We start from the raw sequence: 20,634 nt of genomic DNA, 5'->3' as shown, positions 1-20,634 counted from the left end.
TTTTTTACTGTATTCGTTTTTTTTGTTTGTTTGTTTGGTTATTGTTTGCCTATTGTTTTTGGTTGTTTGCCTATTGTTTAGACCTTCGTCTTTGCTTCTTGAAATCACAATGTGATGGTAAACTTTGTGCCTAAGCCATCCCTTACCCTTGTGGTGCCATCCACTCCATAGCATGTTGGATGAGACCTACAAAATTAGAGGAGAAAGATATTTCTAGGCAGAGGCAGTGTTTATGTAAAACCAAAGACTTTTTGGGAACTACTAAAATCACCAAAGCAAATGGAGAAAACCACAAGGAGCAAACACAAATCCACTTATTAGTATGAGACTATTATATTTCCAAGGGTGCCTTAGCCTAATTTCCCAGCAGATGTCTTAGTTTGTGAGCCTCTCACAGTATGGAATCCTCCTTATCAGCTATCTCTGCTGGGCTCCATGGGAGCCTGAAAATGAAACATAAACTAGGTCTCTCTGCTGCAGAGGTTTACCTAGTGGCCTGGTGGTAACTCTGCCAGAATATAAAGAAGGTCATGCACTTCGTGTGACAGTGATTCTAGAATCCAATTAAAAAGTTTAGTATAAGACGCAGTCGTTCCTACTTAATCCGATCACAGTTTAATGCAATCCTCTGCTTATTGCAGTCAGCGCCTTTGGAGCCAAATCAATTGCATGTCTTTGTTTCCACGTTTTCTTTGGTAATTTGATCACCTACAGCTGTTTTTTTTTTTTTTTAAACCTCAATTGGGAAATCTGGCAATATCTTTTAAGAATTGCCACATAACATAAAACCAATAGAGAAACTTCAGAATGACCAGTTTAAAAAACTGACATGACAGAAGCAAAACTTCAGTTGTCTAAAATAGAAGTGCAATAGGATATGGCAGAGTCGAAGAAGAAAAGTTCTTGCAGAGAATCTTGACTCAACATCAAGTGATAAAATACTGTTGATTGTTTATCTGTATAATTATTCCAACTCACCTGAAGGTTGTATGTATGGTTGTGCTGCTGTTGGCATCGTGAGGACACCAGTCTTCCAGTCAAAATGATAGAAATCATATTAATGCATTTCTCTGAAGCTAAAAGCACCTGTTAGTGATATAAATACCTTTTATTTGTTTTGCAAGGGCATCACCCTGAGCTTCCCATATGGCAAGTTGGCATTTACCTCATGAGTGATCATGGCATATTGCTGAAGGAAAGGCTGAGAAGGCCAATGGTGCAAAAATGGCCCCTTTTATTCTACTGGAATTTGAGTAACTCCAAATATGTACATGACTATTATAAAGTTTAGAGTAGACTCAGATGGTTAATTCTGCAAATTGAATGATTTCTGACTGTCCATAATGGAATAAGAGGATTACTTTGGTCTGTGCAAATACGAGTGAGATTGACAAGCTGCAAGTCCTAGTGATTGCAAATTACCTATTTCACATTGCTTTCAGAGCCGAGGTACCTGAGGATGTCTGCAGTTCTAGTACAAGTCATTCAAGGGGGGAAAAATCCAAACAAATGTAAATTGATACCAATAGACATTTTGAAAAATATGCCAAAGGGCATATGCCACAGTTCCTCTTTTTGATATGCCAGTCGTATCTGGGAGAACAGAGTGAGCTGCCCTAGTGAGGGTAACCTGTGGAGTCCTGAACGTGGTCTGTGTGGCACTTTTCAGGAAAGCTTTAGAAGTAGAGCAGGGCTGTGTCCTGTCCCTCCTTTACTAAAGTCAGCTAAGTCCAATTCCTCACTCTACTCATTCAGAGTCTAAGTGCTGGGCACCCAAGTATTTCATTTTGTCCCCCTCCACAGGGAAACATCAAACAGCTTTACTAGACATATACCTAACTTTAGAGGATGGGTGTGTGTGTGTGATACCAGAATGTGCCTCACTTCGGGGGAAGGGAGGGCATGTCTGAGTTTGGAGGAGGGAAATGGAACTCATAATGTGATTCCCATCAGCATCTAGACCTTTAATCTATACAAATGAAATAGTATAATAGAATTCTAAAAGTAAAACAAATGCTTTGTTCTTAGTGAATCTGCCATTCAGAGCTGCTCTTGGCACCACATCAACTGTATTTGAAATGTCTTTAAGTGGGTATTTTTTTTTTTTTATTGTGCTTTTCATCTTAACCCATCTTTCAAGTTGTTAGAGGAATAGGAAGGCTGAGCTCCTCTCAGAGTGTCGGGTCTGTACTGTTCCAAGGTCTCTATTTGCTTACTTAGCAATGAAGAGCTCATCTTAATAAGCATTTTGGCCACACTGCATTAGAGTTTAGAGACTAAGAAGCAACAGAGTGCATTAAAATGAGTTAGAGGTAGAAAGGAAAGAAATACAACATAAGGAAATGTTTGTAATGAAATGTATTACAGTTGCTACCAAAGTGAAACTACTGTCCTGGAGAAATCAGGTGCCAAAAAAGTGCCACAAATTGTGGAGGTGAAGAAATAATACTTAGTATTAATTGAACATTTACCAGGTTCTAGGCACTGTGCTGTGAATTTCTCACATAATATTTTTCTGAACCTTAGCACATCCACAGGAGTTATAAAGAGGAAAAAGAGGTCTCGATGGGTTGTTACACAGCAAGTGGCTCAAATTGTGATCTACCTGACCTCATGATCTTTTGCTAAGTTCTGGTGGATTCTTTGTGATCTTTTTAGATGTGCATCAAAATATTAATATTTTTTTATCAAGAGTATAACTCTTTTTATATTTATTAGCATTTTCATGTGAATATGTAGAAATTCAAATCATTTGTTGGTTTTAAATCTTTATTTAAGCCTCTTTGGAGTATTTCTATCATTGGGAACTATGCAAGAATTTTGGAAAGGCTTCTTCAGTAGTTGAGATGCATACTTTCGGAGTCTGATGGTATACAAGAGAAAAATGGAGGAATCCTGGTTTGCTCTCTGCTTCTTGACATGAAGTCCCTGTGCTGAAATGTTGCATTCAAAATGAGTTTTAGTGCTTGCTTCGGCAGCACATATTCTAAAATAGGAAGGATACAGAGATCAGCATGTTCCCTGTGCAAGGATGACACACAAATTTGTGAAGCATTCCATATTTAAAAAAAGAATGAGTTTTAAAAATTATTTGGCCATATTTTCAGGGGTGCAATGTTTTTGTCTAAAGTAAGTCTAAGTAAGTCCTGTTGGGCAGGGACTGAATGGCTATTCTGCTACCAAGTGCCCATTTGACACAGGAGATACCCAAGGATGGAGGCTGTCAGAGCCCATCTTGCTCACTGTCACATGCACATGATTTCAGGGCAGGTGGGTCAGGGGACTCACGGCCTAAAGGGGTCTTTGCCATCAGAGAAATACTTCTAGGCTGCTGGTTATTAGCAGTCATTGAGGAAAACAGTCCTTTCTGATTTGTGTTTTTATCTTCTTCCTCTTCCAAATGTGTGAAATATTGTGCAAATCACCATTGGAATATAACAGAATATCTCTTGACTCTTGCCCTCTAGGAACTTAGAACCCCTAGGAAAGACTAGACACTGTCACTTGAAAAATAAGGTTGGAAGAAGAAAAAAGAGCTTCTGGTCCCCTCCCTGTTTCCCTCAGGAAGTGGCCCTGGTGTCTTCTTCATGAGCACAGCAACTTAGTCCTTCTGTTCATTGATGTCTCCCCAGGGCCTCCACAGAGACACTTCAGTATTGAAGGAATGAATAAGGTTAGAGGCAAGTAGGATTTAAGATAGTTCTTTTTAAGAGAAGTTCTATAGGTATGTGTTGAAAGAGCAGGGGAGGAAAGTATAAGGTCAGTTTGGGGAGAACTATTTTGAGTGAAGTGAAGGGCCATTGAAGGAAAATTTTCAGATACTGTCAGAAAAATAGGTGGGAGCCACATGTTGGAGAGCATTGAATTTCTGTCCAAGCAGTGCCCAGAATCTGTGTTGTGTGTTTTCCTTAGGGGGTGATTAGAGTAGGAAAGTAGACCATCAGTATGATTCAACTTCCCAAGCTTGGAAGGCAAATTGCATGCCCATCTTCTAAATTTTTGCTGCTTATGCAGGATAATGTTTTGTTTTTTTTTTTTTTACTTGCACTGAGTTGATGGACTATTTGATATGAAGTCATTGTAATTTGCTGACATATACCACTACACTGTAGTTTGTGGCCATGATATTATTGAACCTGTTTTAGCTGATTTCTATCCCCTGTCACTTGAGGGACTCCTTGCCTGAATTATCCTTTTGCCTTTGCCTGATCTCTTTGTAGAAGAACAAACAGGGAAAAGGAAGAGAAGATAAATGAATGGTTGCTGATCTATGGAAATCTACCAATCACTTTAACATATCTAACTTTATTAGTTTATTACATTTAATATACATATCTTAATCCAAAGGGTATTAAAAACACATGTAAATTTTTTAAAAAGGTGAACCCATTAGAGAAAAGGAAAAATAAAATAAGAAAAATAAAGGAAGCCAGTGGTGTTTGCTGCACAGAACACCTGCCACGAGGACTGGTACAGTTGTTAGAGGTGGTTACAAATCGGATTTGGGACTCAGAGCTTTTTGACTTGCAGTGGAAAGAGGGAAACATGGTGAGTTAGATGATTCACAGTGTTTGTGAGATAAAAAGAAATCAATTACCCAGGAGCAGCCCAGCTAGTTCTGGAACCTGAGAGAAAATTCTCCCATGAGTCCTCATAAAGAAGACTATGAAACATTTTTCTTTTTGGCTGCCAGTGGGAAGGGTTGATACCCTCTTATGAAAATGGAGGAGTCAGACAACATTCTCTGCTGCCTGGAAGCAGGCTGAGATGGTAGCTGGGCAGGGCCAAGCTGTCATCTTCAGCCCCTAATTACCTCAAGCAATACCTTTATAATGAACTCTCCAAGATATACTCTTTATCCCCTTCATATCACAGCCTTCAGTTATTATGTTTAATATTTGTTTAATGTTTCTTCTTCCAAATAGCTTGTAATCTGCAGAAGGGCAGGGACTCTAGGCATCTTATTTATCTTTCATTTCCACATAGCACAAAACCTGGCATATATTAAGAGCTTCGTAGATATATATTGAGGATGGAGTGGAAAGAACTGGTGCTTAAAAGAGATTTTTAACTACTTACAAGCCTGGTCTCACTGGTTTGCTAGCTATAAAAATATTAGGAATGTTTACCAGAATGATTGATCTTGAAACAGCTGATGTTCTTCTTGCCAGTAATCAGATAGGATCAGTTTACCAGACAACTCAGTTATCTGCTGAGTTCACCCTACACAGAAAATGTTGAGAGTAGAGTTTATAATCTGTACCTCACCGATGAGGACACAAAAGCTCAGAGAAGTTGAATTACAGATTTATTTCCTACTTATAAAAATAATCCAAAATGTATTTTAAAATCAAGACAATTTCATGAGCATATTGTATCACTTGGCTGTGGTACGTGGGGCAGCTACATCCCTACCCGTTAGTTAAATGTTAGGCATTTCCAAAATAATCAAGGTGTTTGTGGCAACCAGTTATATGGCTAACTTTTGCTTGCTTCCCTTTTCAAATATGGATTACTGCCATTCCTGGTGAGAGAACACATGTATCCATTTCCTGTGGTGGCAGATTAAGGGCTGTGTCCTCTCACCCTGCAGGGACACGGAATACAAAGGTTTGCAGCTCTCCCTGGATCAGATCTCAGCCTCTAAACCAGCCTTCTCCTACACCAGCAGCTCCACTCCTACCGTGACTGACAACAGGAAGGGGGTCAAGTCCAGGCTCTCCGGCTCAAAGTCAAAATCCAGGACTTCCCCATATCCTCAGGTCGGTGCACTGCCATTTTGCAACTTTCTTTTTTTTGTAACTTGGTTTGGTCTTGAAGTTGGGGAAGTATTAAAATGGTTTGGAATTAATTATCTGCTTGTAATAAATTTAAAACTTTATATATCTGGAAAACTTTCTAAAACTATCTTCTTCCTTCTCTTCTTCCTTTAAAATAGGTATGCTAGTAAAAATTTGAAATGATCTGGTGATTAACTGGTTTTATATGAAGATCATGAGAGACTCAGTTGTAGTCGGAACCATAACTGTTATTTCAAGGAGATTTATCCTAAAAATTTCCCCTCAAGCAAAATATGGAAAACTAGAGCTTGACATAGTCAAATCAATTTTTAGGACAGGGACTGAAGTAGAAGGAAATTAAGAGGTGGAGGCAAAGAATCAAGGATGCATTTCACCATGAGATTTGAGCACAGGAGAACTATTTTGGGAAATAGTCTACCAGATGGGGGTAAGGATAGGAAAAGAAACTCTCCTCTCATCTGTACAAGGTGATGAGCAGATAAGACCCAGAGGAGGTATTCCAGAAACAATGCAAGGTACAAAGATGTGTCTGTATTCTTGGAAGGAAAAAATTATTTTTCTGATCAGTCACTGAGATATAGAAACTAGACAGTCTCAAGATATATGCACAACTCTCTTCTGGCCTGAAAGAAGTAGGACAGAACTGGGGATCCCCTACTGCCAGGATCCTGTGACCATCTCACCTCCTCTGTCCTTTTCTGTTTTTTTTTTTTTTTATGTTTATTTATTTATTTTTGAGAGAGAGAGAGAGAGAGAGAGAGAGAGAGAGAGAACAAGCAGGGGAGGGTCAGTGAGAGGGGAAACAGAGAATCTTAAGCAGGCTCCAGGCTCTGTGCTGTCAGTTCAGAGCCTGACATGGCACTCAAACTCATGAACCATGAGATCATGACCTGAGTGAAGTCAGACGTTTAACCAACTGAGTCACCCAGGCGCCACTTACCTCTTTCCTTTTCTTTGTGGTGCCACATCGCTGGAGTAACTCAGGAGATAATTGCTGGGCTTATATAAAGCTAAACTGGATTTTGAGTCATTTTGTCAAAGTGGTCTTTATCATTTATGTTTTAAATGTATTTTTTAAGCAAAAAATGACTAGTGGTTACAGAAACTGTTATTTCCTTACTTATCAGAGCTCTATTATTCTGTTGATTTCTACAAATACATATACTATTTGAGAAAATGTCATTCATTGAACTAATGCTCACTAAGAAGCTACTATTTGCTAGATTATTTTAGCAGCTTGGTATATAAAGATGAGAAGATCATGAGCCCCAAGAGACTTATGTCACACAGTTTAAAATCTCTCACAGAAGCCAGATCTCTTCACTCTGACAAAAGGGAGAAAGTAGGTATGTGATGCCCAGACAGTTTTCAGTGTGCACCCTCTATTATGAGGACTGAGCACTTTATGTAAAAAGTACGTTTTAGTTAAAGTCACTGTGGAGGAGGAGTTGCTTCTTTTTATCAAACATCTCAGAAGGTTTTCTTATTACAATCTTGTACCTTGGGAAAAAAAGTTTCACTGTCTCTTTTTACTACTTGGAAGAATGGATTATGCCTTCGGGTAATTCCATCCTTAAATATACAGGAGTGCTGAACACACAGAGGAAAGAGAAATTTAAATTAGGAAATGGTAAGTTAAGAAGGAATTTATCCATTTTTACACAGTAATTAAGGTGCAAAAACAAAGTCCCCCCATTGGACTTCCAAAAACTCATGAATTCTGTTTTCCTTTTTAAAAATTTTTTTTAATGTTTACTTTATTTTTGAGAGAGAAAGAAAGAGAGAGCATGAGCAAGGGAGGGGTGGAGAGAGAGGGAGACAGAGAATCCAAAGCAGGATCCAGGCTCTGAGCGGTCAGCCCAGAGTCTGATGCGGGGCTCAAACTCATGAACTGTGAGATCATGACCTAAGCTGAAGTCAGACACTTAACCAGCTGAGCCACCCAGGTGCCCCTGAATTCAGTTTTCTTGCATGCACAGCTCTAACGTCTAAAATGTCTATTAGTTTACTCTAATGGTAGACTACTCATTTTTTTTTTTTAAATCTTGTAACTGTCAATAGACTTCTCTTTGCATGTGTGGTCAGGGAGGAATTAATTTGAAAGTGCCTGGGTGATTCAGTCAAGTGACTCTCGAATTTAGCTTAGGTCATAATCTCACAGTCATGAGATCGAGCCCCACATTGGACTCTGCATCAGGCTTGACGTTGGGCATGGAGCCTGCTTAAGATTCTTTCTCCCCCTCTCTCTGCCCTTCTCCTGCTCTCTCTTTCTCTCTCTCTCTCTCTCTTTCAAAAAATGAGAAAGTTATACATGTTCCCTAGTTTAAAAGTAATACAGGAGAGTTGAAAATAGAAAAAACACTTCTCTTGCCTCATTTTCCCTCTCTAAAAATGCACTTTCTTCTAGAAGTATTATGTGATGTATAAAAATCATGCAAATGCACACACATTATGTCCGTATAGGATTTCTCTTTATGTTGTGTGTTCATTTTTGTGGTTAATACTTACATATATGTAGTCCTTGTAATTTTGGCCATATGTCTCATTTGAAATCACAGTCATGAATTAAGTTTACTTACCATTTATGTGCCTAGTAAAGGTTATTCTTTAATTGTGTTTACTTTAGATAGTCATGGTGCTAGGTCAATCACTGACTGAGTTCCTACTGTATGGGCTACTAATATGTAGAGATCAGAAATGGAACTCACAGTTTATGCTCTAGGAGCCACTTCTATAGACAGATGAAGGAACAGACGTTTGCAGTGAATTGTCATGGGGATGAGCAGAGGGTCTCCCGGGGGCACATCAGCAAAGCATGAAATCCAGGGCAAACTCATCACTGTTTCTGCTGGAAGAAAGCAACTTGGTAGTATCATCTTGGATTCCAAATCCTCAGGAATGTTAAAGAAAAAAGATTAGCTACTCAAAAGTCTCATTTGTTTCAAATTATTCTTATATAATAAAGGGATACTTAGCTTTTAATTTTCATGCATCATTGCTAATATGTGTCTTTGGCTCAGTAGATGTTAGCTGAGCACTGAAGGATGCTATGCTGGCCATTGTGGTGAACGAGGGTAGCAGGTGGGTGAAAGGTGCTAGAATATAAATAAGTGGTGTAAGAAATGTCGTTATGTTTTGCAGTACAGCAGAAATAACACATGAGAATAAGTAGCGTATAAGAAAGAGATGGTGTACACAAAGGGCTTTATGAATGATGTCAGCTGCGTGGACTATAGCCTGGATGATGGGGGAATGCATTGTGCCTGACCTGGCTTTGAGAGTAGGATTCAGGTAGACAGGAATAAGGGAAAGGAGAGGACACTTCAGAAAGACCAACATTATGAAGAAATACAGAAAGGTGTTGTGATTGGGACTGGAGGTGAAGTGGGGAAGAATTTGTCCCTGTGGATGAGGACGCTTGGAAGCACTGATTGGTGCCAAATATCTGCCAAACCAAGGAATTTAGTTTGTTTTGGGGAGAACCAGTAAAGTTTTTTTTTTTACTTTAACCAATTTATACACACTTTATTTTTTTAAGTGACAGAAATAAAAAATTTTTAATATAATTTATTGTCAAATTGGCTAACACACAGAGTGTAAAGTGTGCGCTTGGTTTTTGGGGTAGATTCCTGTGGTTCGTCGTTTCCATACAACACCCAGTGCTCATCCCAACAGGTGCCCTCCTCAGTGCCCATCACCCATTTTCCCCTCTCCCCCATGCCCCCATCAACCCTCAGTTTGTTCTCTGTATTTAAGTCTCTTATGGTTTGCCTCCCTCCCTCTCTGTAACTATTCCCCTCCCCCTTCCCTTCGCACATGGTCTTCTGTTGAGTTTCTCAAGATCCACATATGGGTGAAAACATACAGTATCTGTCTTTCTCTGACTGACTTATTTCACTCAGTGCAATACCTTCCAGTTCCATCCACATTGCTGCAAATGGCATTATTTCATTATTTCTCATTGCTAAGTAGTATTCCATTGTACATATAAACCACATCTTCTTTATCCATTCATCAGTTGATGGACATTTAGGTTCTTTCCATAATTTGGCTCTTGTTGAAAGCACTGCTATAAAAATTGCGGTACATTTGCCCCTATGTATCAGCACTCCTTTATCTTTTGGATAGATTCCTAGAAGTGCTATAACTGGGTCGTAGGGTAGTTCTATTTTTAAATTTTTGAGGAACCTCCGCACTGTTTTCAAGAGTGCTGCACCAGTTTGCATTCCCACCAACAGTACAAGAGGGTTCCCATTTCTCCACATCCTTGCCAGCATCTGTTGTTTCCTGAGTTGTTCATTTTAGCCACTCTGACTGGAATGGGGTGGTATCTCAGTGTGGTTTTGATTTATATTTCCTTGATGATGAGTGATGTTAAGGCTCTTTTCATGTGTCTGTTGGCCATCTGGATGTCTTCTTTGGAAAAGTATCTATTCATGTCTTCTGCCCATTTCTTCACTGGATTATTTGTTTTTTGGGGTGTTGAGTTTGGTAAGTAAAGGTTTTTGAACAGGAAATGAGAGCATTAAGGTGGCTGAAACAAGGCACACTCCTCATTTAAATAATCCTGACGCACATCTGTGAAGGTCTGAACTAAAGTTCTCTACGGAAGTAAAAGGCATTATAGAGGAAGAATGGATGAAATTCTTTGTATCCTTGGCTGCTTGTACCTCTGCTCCTTGTAGAGATATTTTGATCATTAAAGATTTATCTTGAAATTGTGTTTTAAAGCTTATTTCTTGCAGTTAGTGACACACTTATACTGAATTTTCCTTCATGGGTTAACAGAGCCGTAATAAATGCATTTTCAGTTCCTAAATGATCAAGCTTCTGTGTTTAATTTTAAATACTTCTTCCCCTTTTCTCAAAAATAAAATGTTATTTCCATGTTCATATATTTTTAGCATGCAGATTCTCATTAGAATTTTCAAGAGGCAGTTTCCAGAGGAAAGCTGAGCTCACAGGGTAACGTCTTGCTCCTCTTATTAGTTATGTAAATGGTGATTTAATGATTCTATCAATGTTCTCTATTAGGCTCTTTGCTCTCTTATGTACTAGGCATATCTAGAAATTTCTCAAAGATGTCTGATGAACGTCAATCAGTAACACTGCTTTTTGGAATTATGCAGGCACCTTCTTTGAACATGTGAGACATGCATAAATTGTGATTCACTGTCACCACCCAGTTTGCAGTAATAGATGAACCTTCAGTATCCTCCTGGTATGAGATGCTCTTGGGAATGATTTTAGACCTGATTATATTATAGTCGCTTAATGAATGACTCAATCACCTTTGTACCTCTATGTATTACTCAGGACAAGAAAGGTCAAAACAGAATTGTTTTGAATGGTTTTGGAAAAATTGTTGTAGGCAATGTTATAGTTAATTTCCAAAGATTCTGCACAGAGCTACTGTGCTTCTGTATAGCGACAACTCTGTTAAGTCCTGGGGATACATTGTGACAGTTGTATTTTATTGGTATTGGGTTTATATTCATGAAAATAACAACTTGTTTTTATGGTTCTGTTGAATTAGAAATGTAGAGTTTATGGAATTTATTTTTCAGACCTTATCTGTTAGCGATTGCTACAATATTTTTCACCTGTTTTTATGGAATGAGTCATGGCTACTCTAATATAGTTGGACGTTCCCTTGCCATGGTTTAATCATGTCAATCATGAATAAATTGTCTCCTTAGTCCCTACACCACATCCCCCATCCAACCTCCTGATTCCAGTTTCCTTTTAAACTTCTCATTATGGCATGTTTATAGTTGTTATGTTTATTATAGACAGTGTGTGCCCTCTTGTTTTATTGCATCATCCTGCCCTCCTCTTGCTTTTTCCCTAGTCAGTAATAACCAATACACTATGTAATTCTGTAATAACAGGGCATGCGTAAGTCTACGTGTGCTTCTGAAAGCTGAAAGTATTTAATGGCTTGCTACAGATACACTGTAACACTTGCAGGTTTTACTCCACATCTGTTACCTTAAATAATCCCACAGAATCCTCTTAATTTTCACTGCCAGCAATCTGGCTTCCTTTTGGTAAAGGTAAAAACTCTCTCTCTGCAAAGGTTCTTTCTTGCTTCAAAAATGCACCAGTGACTGTTATGCCAAGAACCTGACTTTTTTTCAGTTCCAGAGAAAAGAAGGACCAAAGGTTTCTCAAGTATAGTACTTTTATGACTACCAGGATAGACATCCCTTCATTTCATGTTTTATAGGTAGCATGAAAACATGTTATCCTTGACCATGAACAGCAAAAAGCTTTCAATGCATCTTTCAAATAAATGAGGTTATCTTCCTAGAAATTCTCATTTACATTTTCTGGCCATGTATAAACTTGAGATTAGTCTCCCTCTCTTATAGCAATATCAGGAGAGTATTAGAGTGGACCTTTTTGGTATTTTTAGACCCTCTTCATAAATGAAACTCTGAGTATTATTTTAGAAAAAATTCTGCTCAGGAAGGTGAGACCTCTGTGTTACAGATTTGTTCTTTGGTTTTTACTAACTCTTACATTTAGTTAAGTAACTATTATGTACACTAAAATGCTAAAGGTGGGTCCTTAAGGAACATGTGCATGGTCTTGCTGGGGAGGCAAGGCAACATTTTAGAGAAGAATTGTCAGCTATGGGTCCCTACAGCCACAGCTTCTGCCTTTTTATTCCCTTGGCACATGGTTGAGACAAGAGCACGGTGGTGTCCATGATTAATGGATGGATGAGCCCATGATGGTAACAGAGTAGGTAGAGAAAACAATAGGGCAGTGATGAGATGTATCAAGTTCTGGGGATACAGTCCTTGCCCCAGAGGGCTTACAGATTGATTGGGGGAGATAAAAATGTAAAAAGGTATTTTAAACCGGGTGTAGTATAAAATGGCATGTGATGTGCACTGGGGTCTGACCTGCTTTTCCAGCAGTGGACTGGAGGTAGGTGTTGGGGGCTGCCAGTGAGAGAACCAATGGCCTCTAGGCCTAGAGACCTCATGTGTCATGAGGTGTTATCAGCAGGTGCAAATGTTTCCTTGTTTGCAAGGTTTGCAGTGGGGCTATGGGATGACAGTTAATAAAGCCTTTTTTACCTCATGGGTGCTCCCTCAAGGACCAGACCCATGCTTGATCTCCCAGCTGTGCTTCTCTATCCTCTCATGCATTTACCCTTCTTCTTGCGTTGCCTGTGTCCTAGGAGTTCCCTCTCTCTGGAGGATTACAGTGGTATCTTAATTCCTACTCCCACACCCACCCCCGACTTTGGGACATTTTCCTCTACAGTCTGCCCTGCTTCCCAGATTGACCTTAAAAGACCACCAATCATGTCAGTGCTTGGAGACCTGCCAAAGCCCTAGCTATTACTTAAGGTCACCTGTAATTGGGTCCTAAATTACCTGAACCCTGTGATGCAGCCAGATCAGTCTGCTCACTATTTGCTGGACCCCTTGTCCTTTCCTGCCTCCATGCTTGTGCTTGTGTATTTATTTCTGCCTGCATTGCCTCTGTTTTTCAAAATTCTTCCTATCTTCCAAGGCCTAGGTTGAATGCTACCTCTTTCATGAAATTTAACTGGATTATATTTCTCCTCTGGATCTCTTTTTAGAATAATTTATCTTTTACTGCCTTTCTAGATATATTGTATCTTCTCATGTCTACTCCACCCCCACCCCAGCTTCTAGTATGTGTCTTCCACATATTTACTCACTAAATGTTAATGGAATGAATGAATGAATGAATGATTACATTAAAAAGTGTGGGGCTACCTTGTTGGTTGCCTGTAGAGGTATAAAAACTCCAAGGAGGGAAAACATTCTGCTACTAAGGAATTTATAACCTACGTAAAGAGAAAAAAGATACACATGAAAACAGCCTAAGTATAGTTTCACAGATGCAAAATCCTGCAGCACAAATCAGACACTTAGGTGCTGAGGAAGAATTAGATGTAGGAGAGTAAATTAGATGCGTTGCAAGACTAACACTTTGAATAAGCATTTTCTGGCTCTCACTCCAGGAGCAGAGAACCATCCACATTTCAAACAGACTTTCTAGTCTCCATGTCCCCACTGTCATCTTCAATGCAACAATGAAGATATGTGACAGCTGATATTTGCTTGTGTGTGTGTGTGTGTGTTTTACAAAATAATTTCATTGACATTGTGTCTGCACATAGAATGCCTTTGGGATGTCTCTCATCTCAGAGACCTTTCTTTACAGAGTCAGCCCTAGTTCTAGGGCTCAGTCCCCACGATCAGTGGATACTTCCTACATCACTCTCATTCTTCATTTAATAATCAATTTGCATTTTTTTATTATAGGGAGCAGAAAGTAGGTAATATGGCTGCCAATCTGTTGGCTCAGTTCTGTGACACTGCCAAGAATAGCTTGGGCAGCCAGTCCTTTGTCCAGACCCAGAGCAAACCCACAGAAGACCCAACAGTGCTGCAGTAAGGGATTGGAGCAGGTGGCACCACCTGGACCCATCTAATTCATGCCCATCTAATCTGCCAGCTCTAGGTGAAAAATCAGAGGGTGAGGGAGAGCATGGGGATGGAAGTCATTCTGGCTCATGTCCGAAGTCCACCATGGAGGAATATCACCATTAAAACTAATGTTACTGGCCCTGGAAACCCAGAATTTACCCAGTGGGCTAGAACTATTTCTGTATTGTCTGTGCAAGTTGGGATATTCTTTTTTTTTAATTTTTATAATGTTTATTTATTTTTGAGACAGAGGGAGACAGAGCGCGAGTGGGGGGGGGCGGTCAGAGAAAGAGGGAGACACAGAATCTGAAACAGGCTCCGGGCTCTGAGCTGTCAGCACAGAGCCCAATGCGGGGCTCAAACCCACGAACCGTGAAATCATGACCTGAGTTGAAGTCGGAGACTTAACCAACTGAGCCACCCAGGTGCCCCTGCAAATTGGGATATTCTTGATCATTTACAGCTACATATGCCATGACATAAAGGGCTTAATCAAATGTTTCTTCTATGTTTATTACCTCTTGAAAATCTTCAGTGCAGGAGTGCCTGGGTGGCTCTGTTGGTTGAGCGTCTGAATTCAGCTCAGGTCATGATCTCGGGGTTTATGAGTTCGAGCCCTGCATCAGTCTCTGTGCTTGACAGCTTGGAGCCTGGAGTCGGCTTCACATTCTGTGTTTCCTCACTCTGCCCCTCCCCTGCTCTCTGTCTCTGTCTCTGTCTCTCTCAAAAATAAATAAACATTAAAAAAAAACTTCAGTGCAATGAAAATGCCTGCAAAATTTTAGGACTTTACCTTTGGATTTCCAAAAGGATGTGGATTGTGGATTTGATGGTCTGGGAACAGCTCTCTCCATATGGAACCCTATAGGAGATTCCTTATAGAATTACACTGGAGGAAACCTGGCCTCCGGTCCAGGGTGCTGATTCCTTTCCAGCTGCACATCAGCCTGACAGCTAATGAGATGTCAACTATGGTTACTTTTCTGTGAGAAAAACGAGTGAGCCAGATCCCAGAAACATTTTTATAACTGTGGGAGGTGGATTAAGAGAAGGCCTATGACGTTTCAAACCATACTTGAGACACATTTAAAAACTTCCCATGTTTCTACTTAATGAAATATATAAGGGAATTTACAGGTACGAAATATTTCTCACCAGAATATTCTTTGAGCTAAAAACAACTAAAATGTGGATTGAAGTTAAAAGCAATATCACAATAAGTAATAGTTATAAGTGGAACAAATCATAAAAATAATGAGAGAAAATCTTGTGAACACATTTTTAAAACATTGATTTTGAGAAGCTGACAATTTATATTATTTTCTAAATGAAGGAAGAAATGGCCAAAATATTTAAAATTGCTAAAATTGCATTTTGAGTCAGTGCTTGCTTTCTAATTGTTTATGGTATGAATAGAAATATTTATTGCTCAGTTCTTCTAGTAAGACCATTCTTGACTCTGGGATGTGACTCCATTGATATATATTTTTTTAATGCATTCTCTAATTTTTCTCAAGGAAGTTTTTTAAAGCTTAACTCTTTAAGAGCTATATGCAGTTAAGCTGGATATCATAAGAAAAAATCATGAAGATTCTTTTCCAATGCTAAATATTTTGCTACTTGTGTACAAATTATGTTATACTTAGCCTTTCTTGATATGTAGTCAATACAGAAATTATTCTTACTGTTGATTAATATGACAATCGATTAGAAAAGGTGGAACAAGAAATTTCTACCTACCACTTGTAGGAATGCAGGAATGTAGAAAGTAATGCCTACTTGACATCCTGTTTGCAGTTAGTTATGACTTCTGGGTGGTAAAATTTTGCAAGTTAAAAACGGATTCTATTATTTCCCTGCTGTTCTGTTACATTATTACAGGCACGTGTTTTCAGTCAGCTTCTCAGATTAGCAAAATAACCTGCATAATTGTAGTTTTAAAATGCATTCGATTTTGATGTTAGTTTTTCTCTTACCCTTATGTTTATCTTTGAGAAAACCCCTGACAATCTCCAATTTGTGTAAGCCAAAGTCATTCTTTATAGTAAACACAACTCCTGTTTGAGGGAAGCATCCCCAGCAGTGGGGGTTCTTTTAATGGACATGCTGTATTACTTTAATCTAACCCTTTTACCATCTGTTCTTCCCATAACAGTGAATGAAAAAAAGAACATATTTTATGTTTCAGGGTTACATTAGTAAAAAGTAAGATAAAAGTGATTTAAAAGCATGCATATGTTCTTAGTACAATGCAGTCTGCATCTGTGATGTTTTTTGTCCTGGTTCGGACACAAATCAAGAGGAAAGCTGCTCATGCCTGATAGAGTGAAAGTTTTTCATAGAAAACAGGACTTTACCATAAGAGGGTCTCTCTCTATATTTTACAGCTAAAAATGATAAAAACCTCAATGACCTGCCAGAATAAAAATAGATAACTGTAACATCTATTATTGGAACATCTGGTATCTTTCCTGAGTTGGGTCATCGCTGCCACATCCAGATGAATGCAGAGCACCTGTCTGGAACATCCTGTTGAGGCAGGAATGAATCTCATGACATTAAAGGGAGACTATCTGTTGGTGTGATTGTGGTGGAAGAATGTCTCTGTGATCAGAAGACATCACCCAAGGGTGTGTGGAGATAGTTTACTGTAGAGTTTGAAGACAGCCTCCTTTGTGAAAACATGCTTGGGGACCTGGGCATCCATTACTGCTTAGAGGGTAGGACACTGTTGTCTTGGTAGCTAAATACACACGTCTAGATGAGTCTGGGGAACTGGAAGGAGCAAGGGCTCTGGAATTGCATCTCTCCTCTTAAACTTCATAGTCATGTGACCTTGGGCAAATTTTTTTTTTAGCTTCATTTGCTGCATCTGTAAATGGATTAATACTACTTTTTTAAAGTTTATTTATTTATTTATTTTGAGAGAGAAGAGAGAGAAGAGACAGAGAGAGGGAATGAGGTAGGTGCAGAGAGAGAAGGAGAGCGAGAAACCCAAGCAGGCTCTGCATTGACAGAAGCCAATTCAGGACGCAAATTCATGAACCGTGAGATCATGACCTGAGCTGAAATCAAGAGTTGGGTGCTTAACTGACTGAACCACCCAGGCGCCCCTGGATTAATACTACTTTTAAGATGTTAACATTTAATAAGATAGTGTCTGTGGGATCTCAGCATAGTGACTGGCACATAGCAAGTATTTAGTAATAGTAGCTATCATTGTTATGGGTATTAGTTAGCAAATGCCAATCACATAGTCAATTGCCTCTTAATCAGTCACAGTTCATTTCCCCTTCCTAAGCAATTACAGTATTAATAGAGAGAGCATAATGGCTCTCTGAACTCTTAAGCTATATCATTTTTCTTTCCATTCAGGCCTGGGTCATTATCTAACTTGCATTAAAGTTGTGTTCTGTGCACTATGTATGTTCTATTCACTAGTATAAGGGTGGGGCTGTATTTCTCATATCATCATGCATACTGCTTTGCGAATAGTAGGCACTCAATAAATATAGAATGGATCACAGGATGAATTATTGCAAGAAGTTCCCATTGGATGCACATTAAGTCCCAGCTGATGGCTTAGACCTTTAACCAGATGAGGTATCAGTCTCTTTTGGAAGGGATGATTCTTTCATGAGCTGAATCCCAAAGGGGAGCTGGGGGATACGGCTGTCCTTTGACATCCATTTCTGGCAGTCGTCCAAGCTCTTTGCCTGCCAGCTTTAGCCCACCTTTGGTGGGTGGCATTTGGCTTCATGTTTCATGAGAACAAGGGCATCTTTCATTTGACTCATTTTTAAGTTTGCCAACATCAATGCCTGTTTTGAAAATTAAATTTTAAATAAGAAATAGGGATAAATTAAGGTGCAGAGTATTCAGAATGATGACAGATTTTCTTAAAAAAGAGAAACAGAGATTTCAGTAAAATTAACCAAAAATTAACTTTCAGTAAACTTTCTTCATTTGACTGATTTAATAGGGAATTAAATCAGTCACCTTCTTAGCATTAAATATAGGAAAAAGTGCCGTTACTTTTTCAAAGGAAGAATAGCAGATATTCTGTAGCTCCTAAAACATTATTTTGTTTTACTTGAAGATACTGTAGGTACCAACAATCGCTGGAAGAATCATCTACAGGATTTGCGTGTATTCCCATCCATCATGATCCCATTATCTCTCCACCCTTAAAGCACAACTTTGGGCTTTTAATCAAAGCTTGAGCAATAAGAACCAGTGGTACTGGGGTGCCTGGGTGGGCCAGTCGGTTGAGCGGTTGAGCCTCCGACTGTTGGTTTTGGCTGAGGTCACGATCTTTGTGAGATCCAGCCCCACACTGGGCTCTGTGCTGACAGTGCAGAGACTGCTAGGATTCTCTCTCTCCCTCCCTCTCTGCCCCGCCCCCACTTGTGCTCTGTCCCTCTCAAATAAGTAAACTGAAAAGAAAAAAAATAACCAGTTGTGGGGCAGGTGGGTGGCTCAATTGGTTAAATGTCTGACTCTTGCTTTCAGCTCAGGTCATGATCTCACACTTCGTGGGATCGAGCCCTGCATTGAACTCTGCGCTGACAGCATGGAGCCTGCTTGAGATTCTCTCTCCTTCCCTCTCATTGCCCCTCCCTGCCCCCACTTGTACTCTCTCTCTCTCATAAATAAATAAACTTAAACAAACAAACAAACCAGTGGTACCAAAATGTACTTCAGCTTTGAAAATCAGAGTATTTGGAAGAAAAGGCTCTAGTGTTTCGGTGATTGGCCAGTGGCCTGATTTCTTTTTGCATTTGGGAGGTTGATTTCTTTATCCTTTAACATATATATTTTATCTCTTACATAACTGTAGGGTGGTACTGAAAGATATGACCTGTAGATAATGCAGTCTCGGGGGAAAAATCGTTTTTATAAGATGGTGATGTGATAAACATTCTTGTTTACCCAAATGAAAGTTATTAATTAAAGACATTTACATGATACATATATAACATGTTTGCATTTTAAGAGTGCTTTGATATATATTATTTGATCCTTGTTGCAATCCCATAATGTAGATAGTCTGTGCTATTCTGCAGATGGGACAATCAAGACCCAAGGAAAGTGATCTTTTCTACAAGCCACACAGTAGTGCATAGGTATACTGCTACATAGTCACATGATAGTAGATCAGGGTCCTTCCATATCTGAGTCCAATGTTGTTTCTACTGCACTCCATAGTTGATAATTTTAAATTACATTTTAATGCATAAAATATTAATAGCAATAACAACAAAGATGTTTATAAAATTAAGTTACAGCTTTGTGGGTCAAGTTTCCTTTTCTTCAGAAAAAAATTTCATTTAATGGTTTTGTGTCTATTTTATAATGAGGCATCAATGTGCTATATAGGGCTTTTTTATTTTGAAATATTTATTTTGAAATTATTTCATACATAAGGAAAAGTTGCAAGACTAGGAATTATTTCTGTGTGCTAAACCTAGGCTCACCAGTACTTAACATTTTGCTTTTTTGCTTTATTATTTTCATTCTCTCTTTTCTTCTCTATCTTCCCTCATTTGTTTTCTCTGAATCCTTTCATAGTACGTTCCATATATGATGCCTGTTTACTTAAACCTTAACACTTCAATGTGTATTACTTGGTATAGTGATTCTTTAGAAGTAGGAAATTGCAGTTTTTGTTAGAATTGCCAAATTCCCCTCCTTAGAGGTTGTATCAGTTACCATTCTTACCAGCAATATGTGGAATGCCTGCATCCCCGCACTCTGCCAGGCAACGTATGGTCAAGCTTCTGAAGTTTTGCTAATCTGATGGCTGAGAAGTGGTATTTCAGTGCTGTTTTTTTAAATGTTTGTTTGTTTGTTTATGAGAGAGAGAGAGAGAGAGAGATGGGCAGAGAGAGAGGGAAAGAGAAAGTCCCAAGCAGGTTCTGCACTGACAGCAGTGACCCTCACCTCAGGCTCAGTCCCACAAACCATGAGATCACAACCTGAGGTGAAACCAAGAGTTTCACTGAGCCACCCAGGTGCCCCTTCAGTGCTGTTTTAATTTGCATTTATTTTATTAAGAAGTTAACTATCTTTTCATATGTCTAAGAGTTATTTTTATATTTTTCATGAGTAGTCCATTCATAGCTTTTGATCATTTTTCATTGTGCTTTTTTTTCTCTTTCTAGCTTTTGAATTGAGAAATTGAATTTGTTTTGATTCTCTCATTTTTATGAATTTAGGTGTCTAAAGTTGTGTATCCCATAAATGAAGATATATAATATATATGAATATGTGATATATAATAATATATATAATGATATATAATATATATAAATACATCATATATATTATTATACATAATATATATGATATAT

At 38.8% G+C, this 20,634-nt stretch overlaps 1 protein-coding gene and 1 non-coding gene across 4 annotated transcripts in view; both read left to right on the top strand.

Annotated features, from left to right (window-relative positions):
* SIM1 (SIM bHLH transcription factor 1) overlaps positions 1–20,634 on the top strand; it is a 75,819-nt gene that overhangs the window by 44,913 nt on the left and 10,272 nt on the right. For all 3 annotated transcript variants that reach the window (XM_042985327.1, XM_042985326.1, XM_007097370.3), the window contains one exon: positions 5,594–5,762. In XM_042985327.1, the coding sequence (XP_042841261.1) occupies positions 5,594–5,762 (169 nt within the window). The remainder of the gene's footprint in view (positions 1–5,593; positions 5,763–20,634) is intronic.
* LOC122238893 lies at positions 2,963–3,066 on the top strand. Its single transcript, XR_006218043.1, has one exon. It is a non-coding gene; the product is annotated as a U6 spliceosomal RNA (small nuclear RNA).

This window comes from Panthera tigris, chromosome B2 (assembly GCF_018350195.1).
Source record: "Panthera tigris isolate Pti1 chromosome B2, P.tigris_Pti1_mat1.1, whole genome shotgun sequence".
Lineage (NCBI taxonomy): Eukaryota > Metazoa > Chordata > Mammalia > Carnivora > Felidae > Panthera > Panthera tigris.
The sequence above is the reverse complement of the archived record's forward strand: the minus strand, read 5'-3'. Positions and strand labels throughout refer to the sequence as shown.